Raw genomic sequence first — 15,636 nt, forward strand, 5'->3', positions numbered from 1 at the left:
CATTTTCGTATCTCAATATATCATACCAAAGGCTCTCGCCAACCCACTCTCTTTAACGTCTTTCTTTCTTTCTTTCTTTCTTTCTTTTAACTATGCCGTTCACCATTGAAGCGGCACACCTCTGGAAAGCCTTCGTCCTTATGCTCATCTGGGTCGTGACAAATTCCTCTCGCCCGCTCTTTGTGGTGTTCTTTGACTGGCTAAGTGTCCACTTCAAGTATTGGCTTGAGCGCATGTGGTGCGTATCTTTCCTCGTTTATAGCTTCTATCCCAAGCCATTTGTTGGAAGGCCAGTTACTAATAGACGATAGGCCTTTGCCAGAAGGGGGGAGTCCGGAGGCCAGGCCAGACCAAGAGAATAAGGGGAGTGTAGGGGCGGAGGAGAGTGAGGAGGGGAAGAAGAAAAAGTGGAGTTTAGGGGATAGTGAGGAGGAGAGTGATGATGAGAGTGAAGGGGGAGTGAAGCTGAGTGAGGGGAGTGTAGGGGAGAAGAAGAGAGCGTGGCGGAGGGTGTGGAGAGTGGTGGTGGTGGAGGAGGAGGAGGAGGAGGAGGAGAAGAAGTTTGTACGGTCTGACTTGCCTGGCTACGGACTCCTCGCCCAAACAAAGGACATCCTGAAACCTCGGGTGGAGAAACTGCGGTATGTGGTTGTGAGGCCTCCCTTTTCGCTTCCTGGATGCTGATATCAAATGCTATATAGACACTGGCGTGGTCTCCGCAGGGAAGTGGATTTGGAGAAGGGGGTGAGGGGACGATCCAAATCCGCTGGCCCCGTGCCACATCAATCGCAGCCCAAAGCAACCCAGGTCGAAGCCAGTGGAGGAGCCGCGCCTGGTGATCTCAATGCCATTGTCTCGGGGCTTGCGCCCACCATGCTCGGTGCTGATCCCACTGGTGGTCAATCTGAAGCATAGAGGTTGGCGGTTCCAAGGTGCAGTCCTTCCTTTTGTTTTTCTTTTTTTGTCATTCGTTTTTTTCTTTTTGGTCGTTCTTTTTTCTAATATCACTATCTTGTATATCACTATCTCCCATATTACTATTTCCTCTATTACTATGGTTCGGCAGGGTGCGCGGGTTGGTGGGTGGGTACCTTTTTTTGTTCTCTCTATGTTCATCGTTTTTTTGTTTTGTTTCTCTCTGATTTACTTTCGTAAAGCCGTTCATGTAGTCAGAAAGCATTGCTGCTTCTTGTTGGTTTGCGCATTTACTGCTGATGGTTGGCAGAAACGAGCCTCCCAAGACGACGATCACTTTCCATCTTCCATCGAAAGGGCTTTCCCGGCCTGGGACTGTCGGTACGTTGTGTCGGCTTGCGTCTTCGTCTAATCCTTTGCGTTTGGTGACGATATCCTCAACGTCGTATGTGTTGTCTCTATGGTTTGGTTCGTCGGCATCAGTTAAGGTGTGGCTTGCGAGATCGACCGGCTCTGCGTGGAATAGCATAGTTGAGCCTGCATTAAGATACCCTGAGTGGTAGGCCTTTCTTACTCTCTCTAGACTACCTAGATTGACTTTATAGAGTTGGAAGATAATTTAGCTGAACGGGTGTATCGGATATCCATGGGGGAAGAGGGGGGGGGGGGGATTCTGGCTCGAATGGGTTCCGATCTGAAGGGAAAATGGGGGGTGGAATTCGGACATGACCTCTGCCTAGTGATGAGCGAATATAACCATCGGCTGGCTTGACACTGACGCCGAGGCAGGTTTGGTTATTGCGACATCTCGATGAACGAAGCACACATCCACCTCAGTCACCCGAAACGGTCCGCTCCCACAACAAATGGAGTGGCATCCTCGAAAAGGAAGGCAACAATCGTGTTTGGCTTCCACTGGAGAAAGGATGCTTGTGCATTGCGTTGTGTGATCTGTCCTGCATAGTGTATGTAAGTTGAGCGATGAGATACCTGTTTGCATGCATGTATATACCTCTAGAGCACATCATGAGGGGCTACCACCTACGCCCTCAACCAGGTCCCAATGATGCTGCATGGAGAACACAAAATCTATTACAAACCAAGTTTGGTCTAGAACTGTCACTGTGAAACGTCATCTACGAATGTTTGTACTGCGGTGAATCCTTCCCAATACCTGGTAGTGCTACGAGATATATGATAGTACACAAAGTCCACTGATCAACTAAATCTTAGAAGCGGAGATCACAAGGCACGAACGGCTAACTTCAAAGGTGCTGGATACACGACGCAAGCATTGCGGTAGTCAATATCAAGTCGGCTTCTGGCGCGACTGGCGGGCGACCGAAAACCGCGAGAAAGGGAAGAATGAGTGATGGACCGGTAACGGCCTGGGGCGTAATTTCGATAGACTGGGCACAGTATGCAGATTGACTGCTGGGCTGCTGCTGAACTTGGGGTGGCATGGGATATGGCACCTGCTGTTGGAGCTGTTGAAGAGCCCTCCTTGTAAGTGGCCTCGGAGTCGTCGGGGGGGCCAACTGCCACTTCTCGATCAGCATGACTGGCTGCTGCGCACGTTTCCGGATACAAAGAACAAGAACGATACGCACATCCCCTCTTGAATGGTTGAACCACCAGAGGACGTCTTCCCGAAGCTTGGGAAGTGATTCGGATACCCCAGTTTCAATGACGAGAGTTGGGAAGGGACAGACGCCGGTTGCCAATGTCCCTACAGGTTGCCGAGTAGGTGGCAAGAATCCCTGGTCGCCTTCCTTACTTTTACTACCTCCAGTGCCTTGGTACCTCGTTGCAACCACCCAGTATTGGTCCTCAATCCCCATGCGCAACATGAGAAAGCTAATCTTTGTCTTCACACGATCCGTCGTGATTTCATGTCCAGGACCGGGGACTTTGATAATCCCAGTGCTGCCATCATGCTCGAACCTGAAGGATTTCCCATCGCGCGACCTTTCATCTCCCAGTCGCTGAATTGCATTGCGTGATAGCCCTAAAACAACGATCCACTGATTTCCTTCTCCGTGATGTTCAACAAGCTCGTCGTAGACCAAATTTATCACCGTGGATAGTCGTTTGAAATTAGAAAAAGTTTCCGTCCGGCAGTTACGGGGGAGACCAGATAAAGGGCGATATATGCTCATAGTGCTAACGGGTGCTGTGGCGATCGTCGACGAACAGACCAACTCGCGATCAGTAACTAGGAGGGAGGTCATGGTTAGTAATTCTCTATAAGAAGGTCACAATAGCTAAAATTGTGAGGTGAAAGCTAAGGCGAAACTGTGGCGAACGTAAGAGAAAGATACAAGTGATGCTAAGGTGAGTTGATTTGAAGTCATGATAGAGAAGGCGCAGGGGGGTTCAAGGCTATAGAGATATGGACGATACAAACTCGGTTTGCAGTATTCACTTACAATGTGGTGAAGAAAATATTCCCTATATCTGCAATGAGAAGTGAAGATTTGTTACAAATAAAGACGGCATATAGGTCATGTTATCGAAGGTGACACAATAATTAGCAAATGCAAACCTTGTCTAAGAATAGCAGCATATCGTTTAGAAGGAAAATAGGCCAGTGAATAATCTCCTGAAAATAGAGGTTCCATGATATAATGGGATTCACGTCCAACTGTATGACCATAAATGCTATTCTTGTTTCCAGTCTGTCCAGATGGACTAAGAAAGAGAACACAAGTGGCACTGCCTACAACGAACATTCGAAAAACCATTCATTTAACAAGTCAGTTCCATCCTGCTTGACATTACACGGCTTGGACGTGAAAATAGATCCGCAGTTGTGTTCGCAAACCCCCGGCCACTGACACCTTTCTCAAAGAGAATATCCAGCTCAGCATACGTGCGGCCCTTGGTCCTGCGGTATCCAATACGCTCCACTACCAGACCGTTGAGACAAAGCTCAAGAATTTCCCCAACAGCTGGTCCATTGTAAAGCACTGTCTGCCAGGCAGCGGACAGTTCATATTTATCGTTCAACTGGAGTGTTCCATATTGTTTGGTCCACGGCGGGGAGGCAAAGAAAGACGTAACGAGGAGAAGGTCATAACCTTCCATGACCACGGCTGTGGACAACACGATAGACCAGGCTCTTGCTTTGGAAAATGAATACATAACTTGGGATACATTTGTCTGTCGTTCCTTTTCAACTGTGCGCTGGATTCGATCCGCTCGATTACGAGAACCTCACAACTGCTCATTCAGGTCAACAGCGATACCAGTTGTTTCCGACTTTGAATTCATCTCGATACACTAGGCCGACCTCTTCGTAACTAGAGTAAGAAGAACGTGAGGTGATGGCGTAAAGGCTTTCGCATTGTTCTCTAGATAACACTCCGAGATCTCGGACATCCGCGACATCTGTGGCTCCTGGATATAAACTAACCCATTCTTTCACACAAGGAGAATAGAATCCGTTGTAACAATAGCGCGCATATTCGCAATACTATCAGAATCCCCTCACTAAAGTTGTGTTCAAACTCATTTTGCCTTCACTCAGCGTTCAAGAGGTCCGACTCTTATGGGCCTCAAGACAAACCGAGCTGCGGATATGCCAGCCGAGACCGAACAGAGAAAGTCCTGGACTGATTCGGCTCTGCGGAAATGGACTCCCGGTATTTCAAGTCGGCTCCAAAGATAGCGATAAATAGATTCACTGTCCGTGCACGAGATTCGCGCCGGCGAACGGTTCCGGGCGTGCAATTTCTCTGAGAGGGTGAGAACATTCCCCGCTCAGCCTATCTGCATATTACACTCAAAAATGACATCGAAATCATTATCAACGTCGTGTGGACTGACCATGTGGGTCCAGAAGAGACTGGCATCTCGCTCGCTCATTTAACCGCAGGTGAACTTGTCTCCAGGCCCTTGAACGGTACTTCGGGATATACCACGCGGGATAAGTGCAAGCAATGGCTTTATACTAACGTCGTATCTTTCTACAGTCTCTGCCGTAACTAGCCTCGCCGCCTATGGAACTCGAAGCATGGACATGAATGACCTACTCGATTCCTAGGAGGGCTTTAGCTACCAGTTTGCTTACTCTTCCTGAACTCCGAATTCGATTCCCAGCTCCACCTATGCACGGTCGCAAATGGGCATGCCAAGTCAGTTTGAGATGCAGACATGCTCAATAAGCCGGAGTGGTCTTAATATCGCGAGGACGGTCAAGGACATGTCAGTATCCTCGAATAAGAATAGGCATATATCGACGTAGTGTGGTTAATTCTGCCGCGGAAATATCTAGGACAAGTGATCTAGTCAACCCTGGGTCCATATTACTATTTATGCCAACCCGAAGAATTCCGATGGGCAAAGAAATCTCCTGGTGCGAAGAGATTGCAAAGGTCCGACGATCGGTTCAGTGTGAAATCCGCCTATCATCAGTATTCAAGGGATAATTCTCTCCGGTCGAACAGTGCCAGCTAGCCCTCAAACACCACTGAAGAAGTTCAATCTGTCCGACTGGAAGTATACGATGTCTACAAACACCAATAATCCCACTTGGTGGGGGAGCACGATGTAGAAGCTAGAGGTGGCAAGTCATCACGTGTGAGAATTGCCCTGATGTTGAAGATGTCTACACGTAAACAATAGGGGCTCACTGGTCAACACGACGAGAGTTTGCGCCTTCTCACCGTGGCGAACTCTGAACGATCGGCTTTCGGCTCGCTTAAAATCTGGGGCAAGTGCCGGATTGCCGCGCAGATAATCAATCGTCCAAGAATTGACGCAACCTTGCATCTCACGCAGAAACACGCCCAGTGCCCAGAGCTCCTCCATCGTCAACAACCTCTCGGCGTGAGGGTCACTTTTCGAGTTCAGAATGGAAAGAACCAGGCACCATATATGTTTTAGGGCAAGGCATTGGAACCGGGAAAGAGTTTAGACTCTTCGGCTGTGAGTTTACCGAGCGAGGACCCATATTTCTACCTTCTAGCCCTATTGGATGGCCCGGAGGTAGAATCCAGCTATCAATCCTTTTCTCGTGTCTGAGTGGCTGCTGGGATTTATTTCGACAAAACGTATTTGCAAACCAATTCTAGAAAAGAGTTAAAATGCATTCTTATCTCGCCAAGAGGCCCCCACACAGATGCAGCGACGTCGGATTGCCGAGTGTTCATCCCTAAGACATCCGTAAAGGGCCAAGGCCCATTTCCGAGACGACTCGGAGGCTGTACTCGTAGTGCCATCATGTAGGATCTAACCGAGTCTGACAGAGCTGTTTTCTAGCTTGCTTCCAGGCAATTAAAATGTGGTCTTATCTCCCCCTGTTCCCTTCTTTCTTATCTTTGAATCACACCCAGTTGAGTAAGGGTGATCGATCCAATTACTTGCATCATCATGAAACCCTATCTCCCGGAATACGAGGGACATGAGCCGCAGAGCGGATTGACCCTTGCGGTTGCTCCATTCGCCGGACGACTGGGGGGGAACCAGGATTTTGTAGTAGATCGCAGTGATCCGCGCAATGAGAAGGTCCTAGAGAAGGTGCCTGACGCGGCGCCATGGATGTCGCTGAGCGAAATCTTTGACCTCCGGGGATTTTTGAGTTTGGATCTGTGGAAGTTTGCTTGTCTGGAGTGCATCGGTAGGTTTTAATGTTATCTCGGACCCTTGCAGTAGTGGGCAGTGTCTAATTTGGGTCCCCCATTTGCAGCCAGCATGATGAATGTCTTTATCTCTGCATGGGTCACCCTGCATGAACCCGCCGCCGTCGAAGCCCCCAAAACCGAAGTTGGGATCTACCACACAGTAACCTTCTTTTCGCCCTTGTTCGGTGGCCTCACGAATCTCCTGTTGACGCCATTGCTCATTTATACTTTTGCGCCATCGAGTGGCGGCCACATCAGTCCCACCATCACTCTCGCCACGTTGTTCGCGCGGATTATCACGTTCCCTCGGGCCATCTTATATATGGCCGGCCAGACCCTTGGGGGCGCGCTAGCGGGGTTCGCCATTCACACGGCCTACGGATCCCGGGATTTCACCGTCGGAGGTTGCCATGTAGACACCACCCTAGTGCCGGTCAACGCCGCCCTCATCATCGAGTTCTTTGCGTGCTTAGTGTTGATCTTCCTCGCCTTTGGCGTAGCGCTAGATCCCCGTCAAGCCAAGATCTTCGGGCATGCCGCGGGACCATGGTTAGTTGGTGTCGTCCTGGGAGTAGTCTGTTGGGCAACTGCCTTCACACGGCCGGGGTATATTGGAGCCAGTAAGCTTGACCGGAGAGCATCCCAGGGGAAGGATAGCACTGACAGGTTGATCAGGTCTCAACCCAGCACGTTGTTTTGGCGTTTATGTCGCATCGGAGTTCCCCGGTTATCATTGGGTTCATTGGGTATGTTCAACCCCGGTCATATTCACTAGTCTTGATACTGATAAGGAATCTGTAGGTGGCTCCTCTCGCTGCGGCCGTAGCCCATGGTCTTGTATATCTTATTGATCCTCTCTGGAGTGATCCCCGTCTGGAGTGATCACCCTTGATATGTATAATATGATTCTGTATATAGTACTAAGCAGTCCCATTAGCGCTTTTTTCTTCAGATATGCCTACCGTTTCTTGGGCCATAGGATTTGGTCCGAACAAGCATCAAGTAGCATTGCACAAACGCTCTGATAGTAGCATTCTCTCCCAGCATATTCGTATTTCTGTCCATTACAAACCGTAGTAGTCATTTCGATTGACATACGGACGGGAAAACGAAGTCATGAATAATGCCTTATTTGTTAATTCCACGCCCGGTAATCTCCGCTAAAGGACACCAAAAGTGTGAAGAATAAATTAGACCCAAACGAATACTGATCCTTTTCTTATCAATTTTTTGTTATTTTTTGCGTTGTAAAATGCAATTAATCCCGGGTTGTAGCACTGCATCTAGCCAGTCAACTACATTTTGTTGGATATACCATACCTGGCAGCTTTCGAATATAGGCAACGATCCTCCACGAGTAACCTGACGTGTTTTCCTCAAATATATATTTAGGCGGGCTGCTGGGTATCTTGACCTACAATACTTCCTTCAGACTCGTGATATCTTTTCCTTTTTCTTCCTTGGCAAATCCAAGTTGAGTACCTGCTAAAGAAACAGATCTAGCCAAGAAGTTCGTCCAGGATTCAGAGATAGCATACCTGCTGCAAGAACACCAAGTCTTCCTTTGGCTTGCTAGTTCTTTTTTTAGATTCGAGCTTAATGCCAAGAATGCGATGGGATCCTTCATTCGTCAACTTCAAAATCGCAAGTGGGCCCGTTCGAGGCTTGGGGAGAATACGAGTACGAGCATCAAAGCCACTTGGTAGCCTGATCAACAGTTTCTTATTTCGCATATTTCGTTGCCGTAGTGTAACTTCTGCGCATCTTACTCAGTACCACGTACGTGAAAAGGACGTTTAGAACTTTTACCAAGTTGTTGCGGCTGCAGTGGAGAAATAAGCTGCAACGCGATGTCATCCGCTGCGAATCCAAGCATACCAGTGCCCGATTACCCTTTAGATGACAACCCACCCAGCTACTCTGCTGCGATCCAATCTACCGAGCCATCACCTGGATTACTTACTCCAGGGCCCGGAATATACTCTGTGATCGGACAGAGTCGCTACCATGGCTCCACATCTTCCCTAGCCCTGAGCCACTCTAACACGGGCACCAATGAAGGGAAACGCAGACTACTCCTGGTCTACATCCATGGATTCATTGGATCCGAAGATAGCTTTCATCACTTTCCTAAACATGTTCATGATCTTTTAACAATATCGCTAAGTAAGAGCCACGTGGTCTATACGAAGATCTACCCTCGGTATAAGACTCGAGGACCGGTGCATATAGCCCGAGACAATTTTAGCCAATGGTAAGAGAACCTGACAGATACATTTATAAAATATACTGAACAATCCCAGGCTTTCACCGCATGAAGCGCCAGATCTAGATATTATTCTCCTAGGTCACAGCCTGGGAGGCATCGTCGCAGCAGAAGTTGCACTGATGCCAACACAGTCTGCAACTGGGCGTGTGAACACGGGACTAAATCATCGGATATTAGGACTTGTCAACTTCGATGTACCTTTCTTTGGACTTCACCCTCGCGTGGTGACCACTGGAATTGGAAGACTCTTCCGCCACAAACCGGATGAAACGAGCGACACCACCAATTCGGTTACATCCATGAATGAGGGCATCAGCAGTCCAGACACGACGTTTAACCCAGCCTTCCAGAATGATGTGAAATTAACGCGGTGGACTGGATGGGATGGGGCATGGCATTTCATTTCGAAGTACTCACATCACCTTTCGAGGTCGATTCTGCAGTATGCTTATTCGTATTATGACCACGCCGGATGTATGAACAACTACCCTGAGCTGTTCAAGCGACATAAACAGTTGATGAAGCTGGAGGCCATCGATGAGCTTCAGGAGCAGAAGGCTCAGAGCCGAGGTGCTGCACGAGTCCGATTTGTGAATTACTTCACCAAGAGTACGGGGATAGTGCGAGCAGATAGGACGGACAAAACGCTGGAAGCACACATAGTCGAGAATGAGGGCCTACATAAACCGAATCACCAGCAAAGCATGGAGAGTACAACGAATATGCTCGAAGTCGACTACACACCCGGTCGGAGAAAATCAGCGCCACCTTGCTCAGTTGATGCCGATGAATTGCTGGGGAGCAAGAATATTATGCGTCCTAAATCAAGTGGTTCCCAGCCTTCAACGTTGCATTCAGAGTCCGCTGTGACGATGATTGAGGAAAGCACCGTATCGGACGGCCAAGATGAGAACACTACAGTGACCCGTGAGAGTTCACACCAGTCCCAGGAAGCTCGCCGACAGTTCTGCTACCTCCCGAAAGATGCATACCGCGGCAGAGAGCACCTGTGGATCCCAGTGCATATGGAGGGCATAGACGAGATCACGGCTCACCAGTCAATGTTTCTTCCGCAGGGTACATACTATGACAAGCTTGTTGGAGATACGGTAGCTCTCATTGAGCGTTGGATAAGCGATGACCTGACGAAACGAGCTATTTTGGGTGGTTTTTTTTAGTAAATAGACGTGCTTTGAGGCTATAGTCATATTAGATACCCCTATGCGATTCATACCTTTTAATCCAGCTCCATGCGCTCTTCATAGTTTCTTTTCTTCTTTCTCTTCCTTGTGTTAACTCGTTATATGTATAGACATCTCGATCTAATGTTTTGACCGTATGGCCTTAGGAGAGAGGGCAAAAATAAGGATTACTGCGGCGCTTCAAATGTAACAAGAGTAGGATGATAATTTCATTCAGATGCATATAAACAGTAACTATGTTTCAAAATATCATCAAAAATCGTGTGATCACGCCTGGGCAGGAGGAGGAGCACCCTCAGCAAAGACATCATTGACGCCTGTCACCACCCCAAGATTGCCATCCCGATTCACTCCCAGCCATTCCCGGAGCTGAGGACTCAGGGTCTTCTTCGTTTCCTCCGACAGCCCAACGCCCCAATTCACCTGACCTCTCAAGAAAGGGGCATTGTAAGCCCCGAACAACAGCGCCCGCTCTTTATCCTGAGTGACATTACAACCGGACGTGTGCCAGAGACGCCCGTCCATCACGATGATCGATCCAGCCTTGGCCTCGAACGGCACCAGGAGCTTTCTCGCCTCCTCCTCAGGGGGTACCTCCGCCTTAGTCTTCCAATGATGACTACCGGGGATGTACAAGGTGGCGCCGTTTTCGTAGTAAACGTCATGCAGACACCAAATCACGTTCAACCCCCAGGTCGACAACCAAGGATCGGGGCACTGTAGGGAGAGATCGGAGTGTAAACCCATGGATTTGGATCCGGGCAGTGCAATGTTCGCTGTGAAATTAGAAACAAGGAAGTTTTGTCCTAATGCGGATTGAACCATCTCCACAGCAACAGGGTGCGAGATGAGCTCGCGGAAGATGGGGTCCAGTTCCATCAGGTAGAAGATACGGACATTGCTGGAGTTGGGATCTAGCCAGTCGAGATAGGTCGGATCGCCTCGTCGTTCACTCTCTTCCTTTGCCTTCCAAAGCCGATCGACGACCTCCTTTGTTTTTTCGGGATCGATCACATTAGGGACGACGGCCCATCCGTCCTGTTTGAATTTGGCCTTGGCTTCTGTGAGCTGTTGAGCACTCACCGTACTGGTCGCCATGAGTTGTGTGATAAGGAAGGAATAGAGGATTTGCAGGAAAAAGAAAAATAACGACAGGAAAAGGAACAGCTAAACCTGAAGTAGCTATGGGTCCTCAGGATAATTAATAGCGTGACTATGCATTCAACACAACAGGCATTCCGTCCAAATGCCGAGTACTAGCAAAGGGCTGAGCCTGAAGATAAGGTAAGAAGACTACTACCAGGATTGAATGAAGAGAAAAGAGGCATGAGGCGTTCCGAACCATGGTATCAAAGCTTGAGTTACTGACCCTAGGAGTGTGACAAAAACGTCTGCATGCATAATGTGGAACAACATTACTTAAAGAACGATTGGACGTCTATCGTGTAGCTGTCCCAATCAAGCCTCCTCCGAGTCCAGGGGTATATTTAGGCTGATACCCGAAACTGTCACTTACATGCCAAGTAATGAGAAACTGGTTTGTGTCTGCCGGACCGTCAGATTATGCCGGGGATCGTTCGGCTTGTGGGGATGAGATGCAATAGACTAGAAGACGCGACAGGACATTATCATTTCGTTGTCCACAGCTCTGTAAACATTTCGTCCTGTTCGAATCACCCAGAGCATGGAGTATTAGATTCTTTTGAGTGAAGACATACCACTAGACCCCAAGTCCATCCATGACTTACTCTTAGAGTAGTGATCTCAAGAACACTCCATGACTAGAGGCTGACTTTATTTCACATCCCAGCCTCGCCAAACCTTAGAAATGGTACAACGGTGGTGGTCAAGGCTGCGGGGAGAACCTTTAATGACACCAGAATCTGGATTCGGTGAGGCTGACGAGGCTTTAGTGCATCCTTTTAGAATATGGATACGATAGCCAGTGGGCCTTGGTGGATTCCCAGCCTTATCAAACCGTATTAAGCTCCACCTCGCCCAGGTTCTTGATCCTTCAATACAGTATCTTTGTATGCGGACTGGATGACATTCGTGTAGTCTACAGGTCACAGACGAGTGAGGATGATCAATGATGTGGCCACCTACACGTCTCGATATTTTCCATAGAACTAGGGTTCGTGTTCAAGAGGCAATATTCGAGAAGAACCGCTAGGCCATTGCTCTAGCAACGTCTGGTGAATATAACGTTTCTGTACTCCGTATCACTCGGACCATCTGTATTCGAGACCGTTAATTGTGTCCATTAACCCAATTCGATTATATTTGATATGCTACCCAACTGACTGGTCGGCTCATTGCCCCTTCAAGACGATGGGACCAGTCGTCACGGGGCGTAGATGTATGAGTATGCAGATCATCTCCCACAGAAGTTAGCCAGCCGTTACCCAAATCTCTGTGCCGTCTGCTAAGGACGGCAAAGTTCCGGGTCTGCTATCTTTGCACGTCAGGGGAGGCCGGATGAGGACCGCGAACATCCCGTGTGGACCCTGTCTAGGAACAACTCCAATGGAAACAACACACCAAGTGGGGTTTGTGGATGAAGTTGAGATGGTCAACAGAATCAATGACAAAAAGACGATCCCCACAGCATTGTTGCCCACGAAAATACTCCTTTTTCCTCACTTGCAAAGGTTGACCAAGTCACCACTCTGTAGCAAGCTGACCTCACGACCAGACTTAACACACCTCGGTCTTCATATCGCTACTTCGAGGCGGGTAAGAGTGTGTATAATATTTGATCATGTAGATTTCTTCACAGCAATACTGCCAGGGCCACCTGGTGACTCGCCACCATAACACTCAAGTCCAAATCTGTGGCCAGTGTTCATTTCCTGAGGCTTGACACGTTCCGACATACAGTATCACGCACCGAATCACTGATAGGTATAAAAGCGTTCCACTAGCACCATATCTTCATTTTTGGCGCATAATTAGACATGTAATGCAATAGAAAAGAAGACTATCCTGAAGCAGGTAAGCGCCCTAAATCCCGAGATATGCCGAATCAGTGTCTCGTAATTTAGGAGCCGTCTTTTCTTGTTCCTTATTACGCGATCTAAAATCCTGCCGTGGTGGACCTTGAAGCAGTAAACGTGAGGAGTCTTTGGGACCAGTCCTCTGGCGAGCGCCCACCTCGATGGAATGCCTTGGGCGAGACATAGTGGACATAGGGACTAGTGCTACCCTATGGAAATAGAGGCAATAAGACTCCCAGTGAAGAAAATAGGTGAACTAAAGTACTTTTTTAAAGGGGCATCTGTGCGCTAAATTCTTTTGACAGGACGGTACAGTGGACCAAGCCCGAGAAGCTCCACTCATCGATGATCCAGCCCTAGTTCACTTCACTGTCCTCTGCAGGATCAAATTCCAGCAAGACGTAAAAAGTCAGCTGGGAACAGGGAGAGTAAAAGAAGCAAAGAGAGGTCCATGGCTGTTCAACATTATATTTTGGGGGGTGCGACTCATGGAAGCTTCCCGGTAGTAAGACCTTCAGGAAATGGGAATCAACGAGAACCTGCAGCCCGTGACATGGGCAGTGTCGATGCCATTTGTGGTCATCACCAGCTTGTCGTGTATCCTTCGAGTATACTCTCGTCTTTGCCTCTCCAAATCGTTCGGCGCCGATGACTGGTTTATGGTAGCTGCGAGTGTAAATTCTCTTCCCTGTCACTCAAGGCTCAGCACTAACTGTGGTAGATAACATGGCTCGCCACTCAAGCCATCTTGGGGCAGATGATCGTGTTCGGGGGAGGAAAGTAAGTCGATCGTTCTCGAGGTCAGTTGCCTGCTATATTCACACACTGTCTCGGCATTATAGGCAGGATAAAGACGTTCCACCTGAAAACTTGCTAAAGATTGTGACGGTGAGTCGCCCATGATTAGCCAGATGTCCCACTCGCTTACCCGTCTGAAAGCTTCTCTTCGTCATCGAATTCGTCTATATCTTCTGCCAATGGCTGATCAAGATGTCTTTTCTGACCTTCTATCTTCGAGTACTGAGTATCTCACCATTGTACAAAAAGACCGTGTATGGAGTGATGGTCTTTACCTCGGCGCAGACCTTGGCCGTCCTGCTCTTTTACGGTCTGCAATGTCTCCCGCTGGATGCCTTCTTCCACCCCGAGGCCCATCCGGATGCGAAATGCATTCCCACGGCGGTGACGCTGTACTTTCCTGCAAGCATGGTGAGTACAAGGATATCCGTACCAGTTGCCCTTTAGGCTCCGGGTCCTAATAGCATCGCACTTCTTAGAACGTCTTAACCGATCTTCTCATCTACATTCTGCCGATCTATCCCTTATGGACTTTACAAATGTCTGCACGCCGACGAGTGGGATTGATTGTCTGTTTCACTGTCGGTGGTAGCACTATTATAGTGTCCCTTCTCCGCTTCATCGTACTTGTGCAGCTGGCCAGTGGCTCCAGGACCTTTTATGTCTACGGCTCCGTTGCGATCGTCACAACAATTGAGCTTTGCACGGCGATTATGACAGCCAACATGCCCTCCCTCCGATCGGTCTGGAGGACACATGTTTCAGGAACCTTGTACGGCTCGAGCGGTCGGAAGCCGTCTTCGTACGAACTGGGAACGACTTCAAGAGCCCGCGGCAATCGGAAAATGATCAAAAGCAGCATCGTCCAGAGACTGAAACAAGGCGCTACCAACGTTTCACACGCGGACTCGGAGGAGGAGCTTTGCCGCAATGGTGGGGACATTGTTGTCAGCACTCAGGTCAATGTGAGCAGTGTCGCAGATCCCAGTGTGAATAGTCCGCAACTACCGCCTTCATACTACAAGCCCAGGTAGACTGAAACGCGGCTGATACAATGGCGCGATTTTGTACGATAGCGAGTACAACTCATTAAGCCTTGATTCCATCAGTTCCTACGCTGCAAACGCTTAGATGGTAGAGGAACCCAGACCAGGGAACGGAAGGTCTCGAGGGAAGCCGTACCTCTGACCTGCAGCAGTCAGACTGCTTTGTTCAGCGACATGCCCTGCACAGTGAAGAGAGTTACCACCGTAACGCCCGTGAGATAGCCTGTAGGAATGTTTCCGGTGCTTGAAAGGCATGCTGAAAAACATTGAGAACTGCGTGGACGTAAAGTTGCAGCGATAAAGGTCGAAATGACGTAGCCAGCGACACAGCGACTTGGCGATTAACGATCGGTTATATAAGTCCGGAGATTCCTAGTTCTTCCAGGGTTGCATTCCTACTATCTCTTGGTCGGAAGCCTGTGCGGACAAAAGTGATCGTCGCATGCATCGGTTAATAGGAAGGGCTATCCGAGGGTCAATCAATGCAACCATCTCTGTCTCGGCACTTTAAAGGAAGTTGAAATCCTGTCGAGTTCAATCAAGTCAATCAGATGATACGATATTGATCAGGGTTACAGCGAGATGTCTCACTATATCTCCCCCTGAATCAAACCGTGTCCACCAATCGGCGAATCTGCATCTCAGCGGGATGCGAAGCCGAAGTGCGCTTATGCAGGTCGGACGCTGGGCCAATTTCCCCTCAGGAAAACTGCCTTAATTGAACCCAGCCATGATGTCAAGTCGTCAAGGGAAGCATATTTGAATGTGGCGTGCGCTCTAAGTGAC

The 15,636-nt window shown here is 48.8% G+C and overlaps 6 protein-coding genes across 6 annotated transcripts; 4 read left to right on the forward strand and 2 right to left on the reverse strand.

Annotated features, from left to right (window-relative positions):
• Positions 1 to 58: 58 nt before the first annotated feature.
• Positions 59 to 1,080, forward strand: F9C07_2286889 (uncharacterized protein). Its single transcript, XM_041295700.2, has 3 exons — positions 59 to 238; positions 312 to 641; positions 702 to 1,080. The coding sequence occupies exons 1-3, from the start codon at positions 93 to 95 to the stop codon at positions 913 to 915; spliced, it is 690 nt and encodes a 229-aa protein (XP_041151748.2). The 5' UTR covers positions 59 to 92; the 3' UTR covers positions 916 to 1,080.
• Positions 1,081 to 1,579, forward strand: F9C07_2172491 (uncharacterized protein). The gene is made up of 2 exons (XM_071509361.1): positions 1,081 to 1,474; positions 1,523 to 1,579. Exons 1-2 carry the CDS (start codon positions 1,215 to 1,217, stop codon positions 1,536 to 1,538), a joined length of 276 nt encoding a protein of 91 aa, XP_071367169.1. The 5' UTR covers positions 1,081 to 1,214; the 3' UTR covers positions 1,539 to 1,579.
• Positions 1,580 to 2,180: 601 nt separating this feature from the next.
• Positions 2,181 to 4,059, reverse strand: F9C07_12169 (putative maltose permease; the record flags this gene model as incomplete). Its single annotated transcript, XM_071507788.1, has 2 exons — positions 2,181 to 2,859; positions 3,788 to 4,059. The coding sequence occupies 2 exons, from the start codon at positions 4,057 to 4,059 to the stop codon at positions 2,181 to 2,183; spliced, it is 951 nt and encodes a 316-aa protein (XP_071367170.1).
• A 2,229-nt stretch (positions 4,060 to 6,288) lies between these two features.
• On the forward strand, positions 6,289 to 9,986 carry F9C07_2076020 (uncharacterized protein; the record flags this gene model as incomplete). Its single annotated transcript, XM_071508817.1, has 3 exons — positions 6,289 to 6,535; positions 6,605 to 7,088; positions 8,843 to 9,986. The coding sequence occupies 3 exons, from the start codon at positions 6,289 to 6,291 to the stop codon at positions 9,984 to 9,986; spliced, it is 1,875 nt and encodes a 624-aa protein (XP_071367171.1).
• A 291-nt stretch (positions 9,987 to 10,277) lies between these two features.
• F9C07_12172 (phytanoyl-CoA dioxygenase family protein) lies at positions 10,278 to 11,108 on the reverse strand (the record flags this gene model as incomplete). The annotated part of the gene is made up of 1 exon (XM_041287718.1): positions 10,278 to 11,108. One exon carries the CDS (start codon positions 11,106 to 11,108, stop codon positions 10,278 to 10,280), a length of 831 nt encoding a protein of 276 aa, XP_041151744.1.
• Positions 11,109 to 13,527: 2,419 nt separating this feature from the next.
• On the forward strand, positions 13,528 to 14,838 carry F9C07_12173 (uncharacterized protein; the record flags this gene model as incomplete). The annotated part of the gene is made up of 5 exons (XM_071507789.1): positions 13,528 to 13,680; positions 13,728 to 13,786; positions 13,849 to 13,894; positions 13,946 to 14,215; positions 14,284 to 14,838. 5 exons carry the CDS (start codon positions 13,528 to 13,530, stop codon positions 14,836 to 14,838), a joined length of 1,083 nt encoding a protein of 360 aa, XP_071367172.1.
• Positions 14,839 to 15,636: the final 798 nt, after the last annotated feature.

The sequence above is a fragment of the Aspergillus flavus genome, chromosome 8 (genome assembly GCF_009017415.1).
Source record: "Aspergillus flavus chromosome 8, complete sequence".
Classification (NCBI taxonomy): domain Eukaryota; kingdom Fungi; phylum Ascomycota; class Eurotiomycetes; order Eurotiales; family Aspergillaceae; genus Aspergillus; species Aspergillus flavus.

Bases quoted from the DNA above. Each gene is read 5' to 3' on its own strand.
- F9C07_2172491 (XM_071509361.1), top strand. From the start codon at position 1,215: ATGGTTGGCAGAAACGAGCCTCCCAAGACGACGATCACTTTCCATCTT.
- F9C07_2286889 (XM_041295700.2), top strand. From the start codon at position 93: ATGCCGTTCACCATTGAAGCGGCACACCTCTGGAAAGCCTTCGTCCTT. The intron at 239-311 runs GTGCGTATCTTT...AATAGACGATAG, and splicing joins TATTGGCTTGAGCGCATGTG to GCCTTTGCCAGAAGGGGGGA. The intron at 642-701 runs GTATGTGGTTGT...AATGCTATATAG, and splicing joins CCTCGGGTGGAGAAACTGCG to ACACTGGCGTGGTCTCCGCA.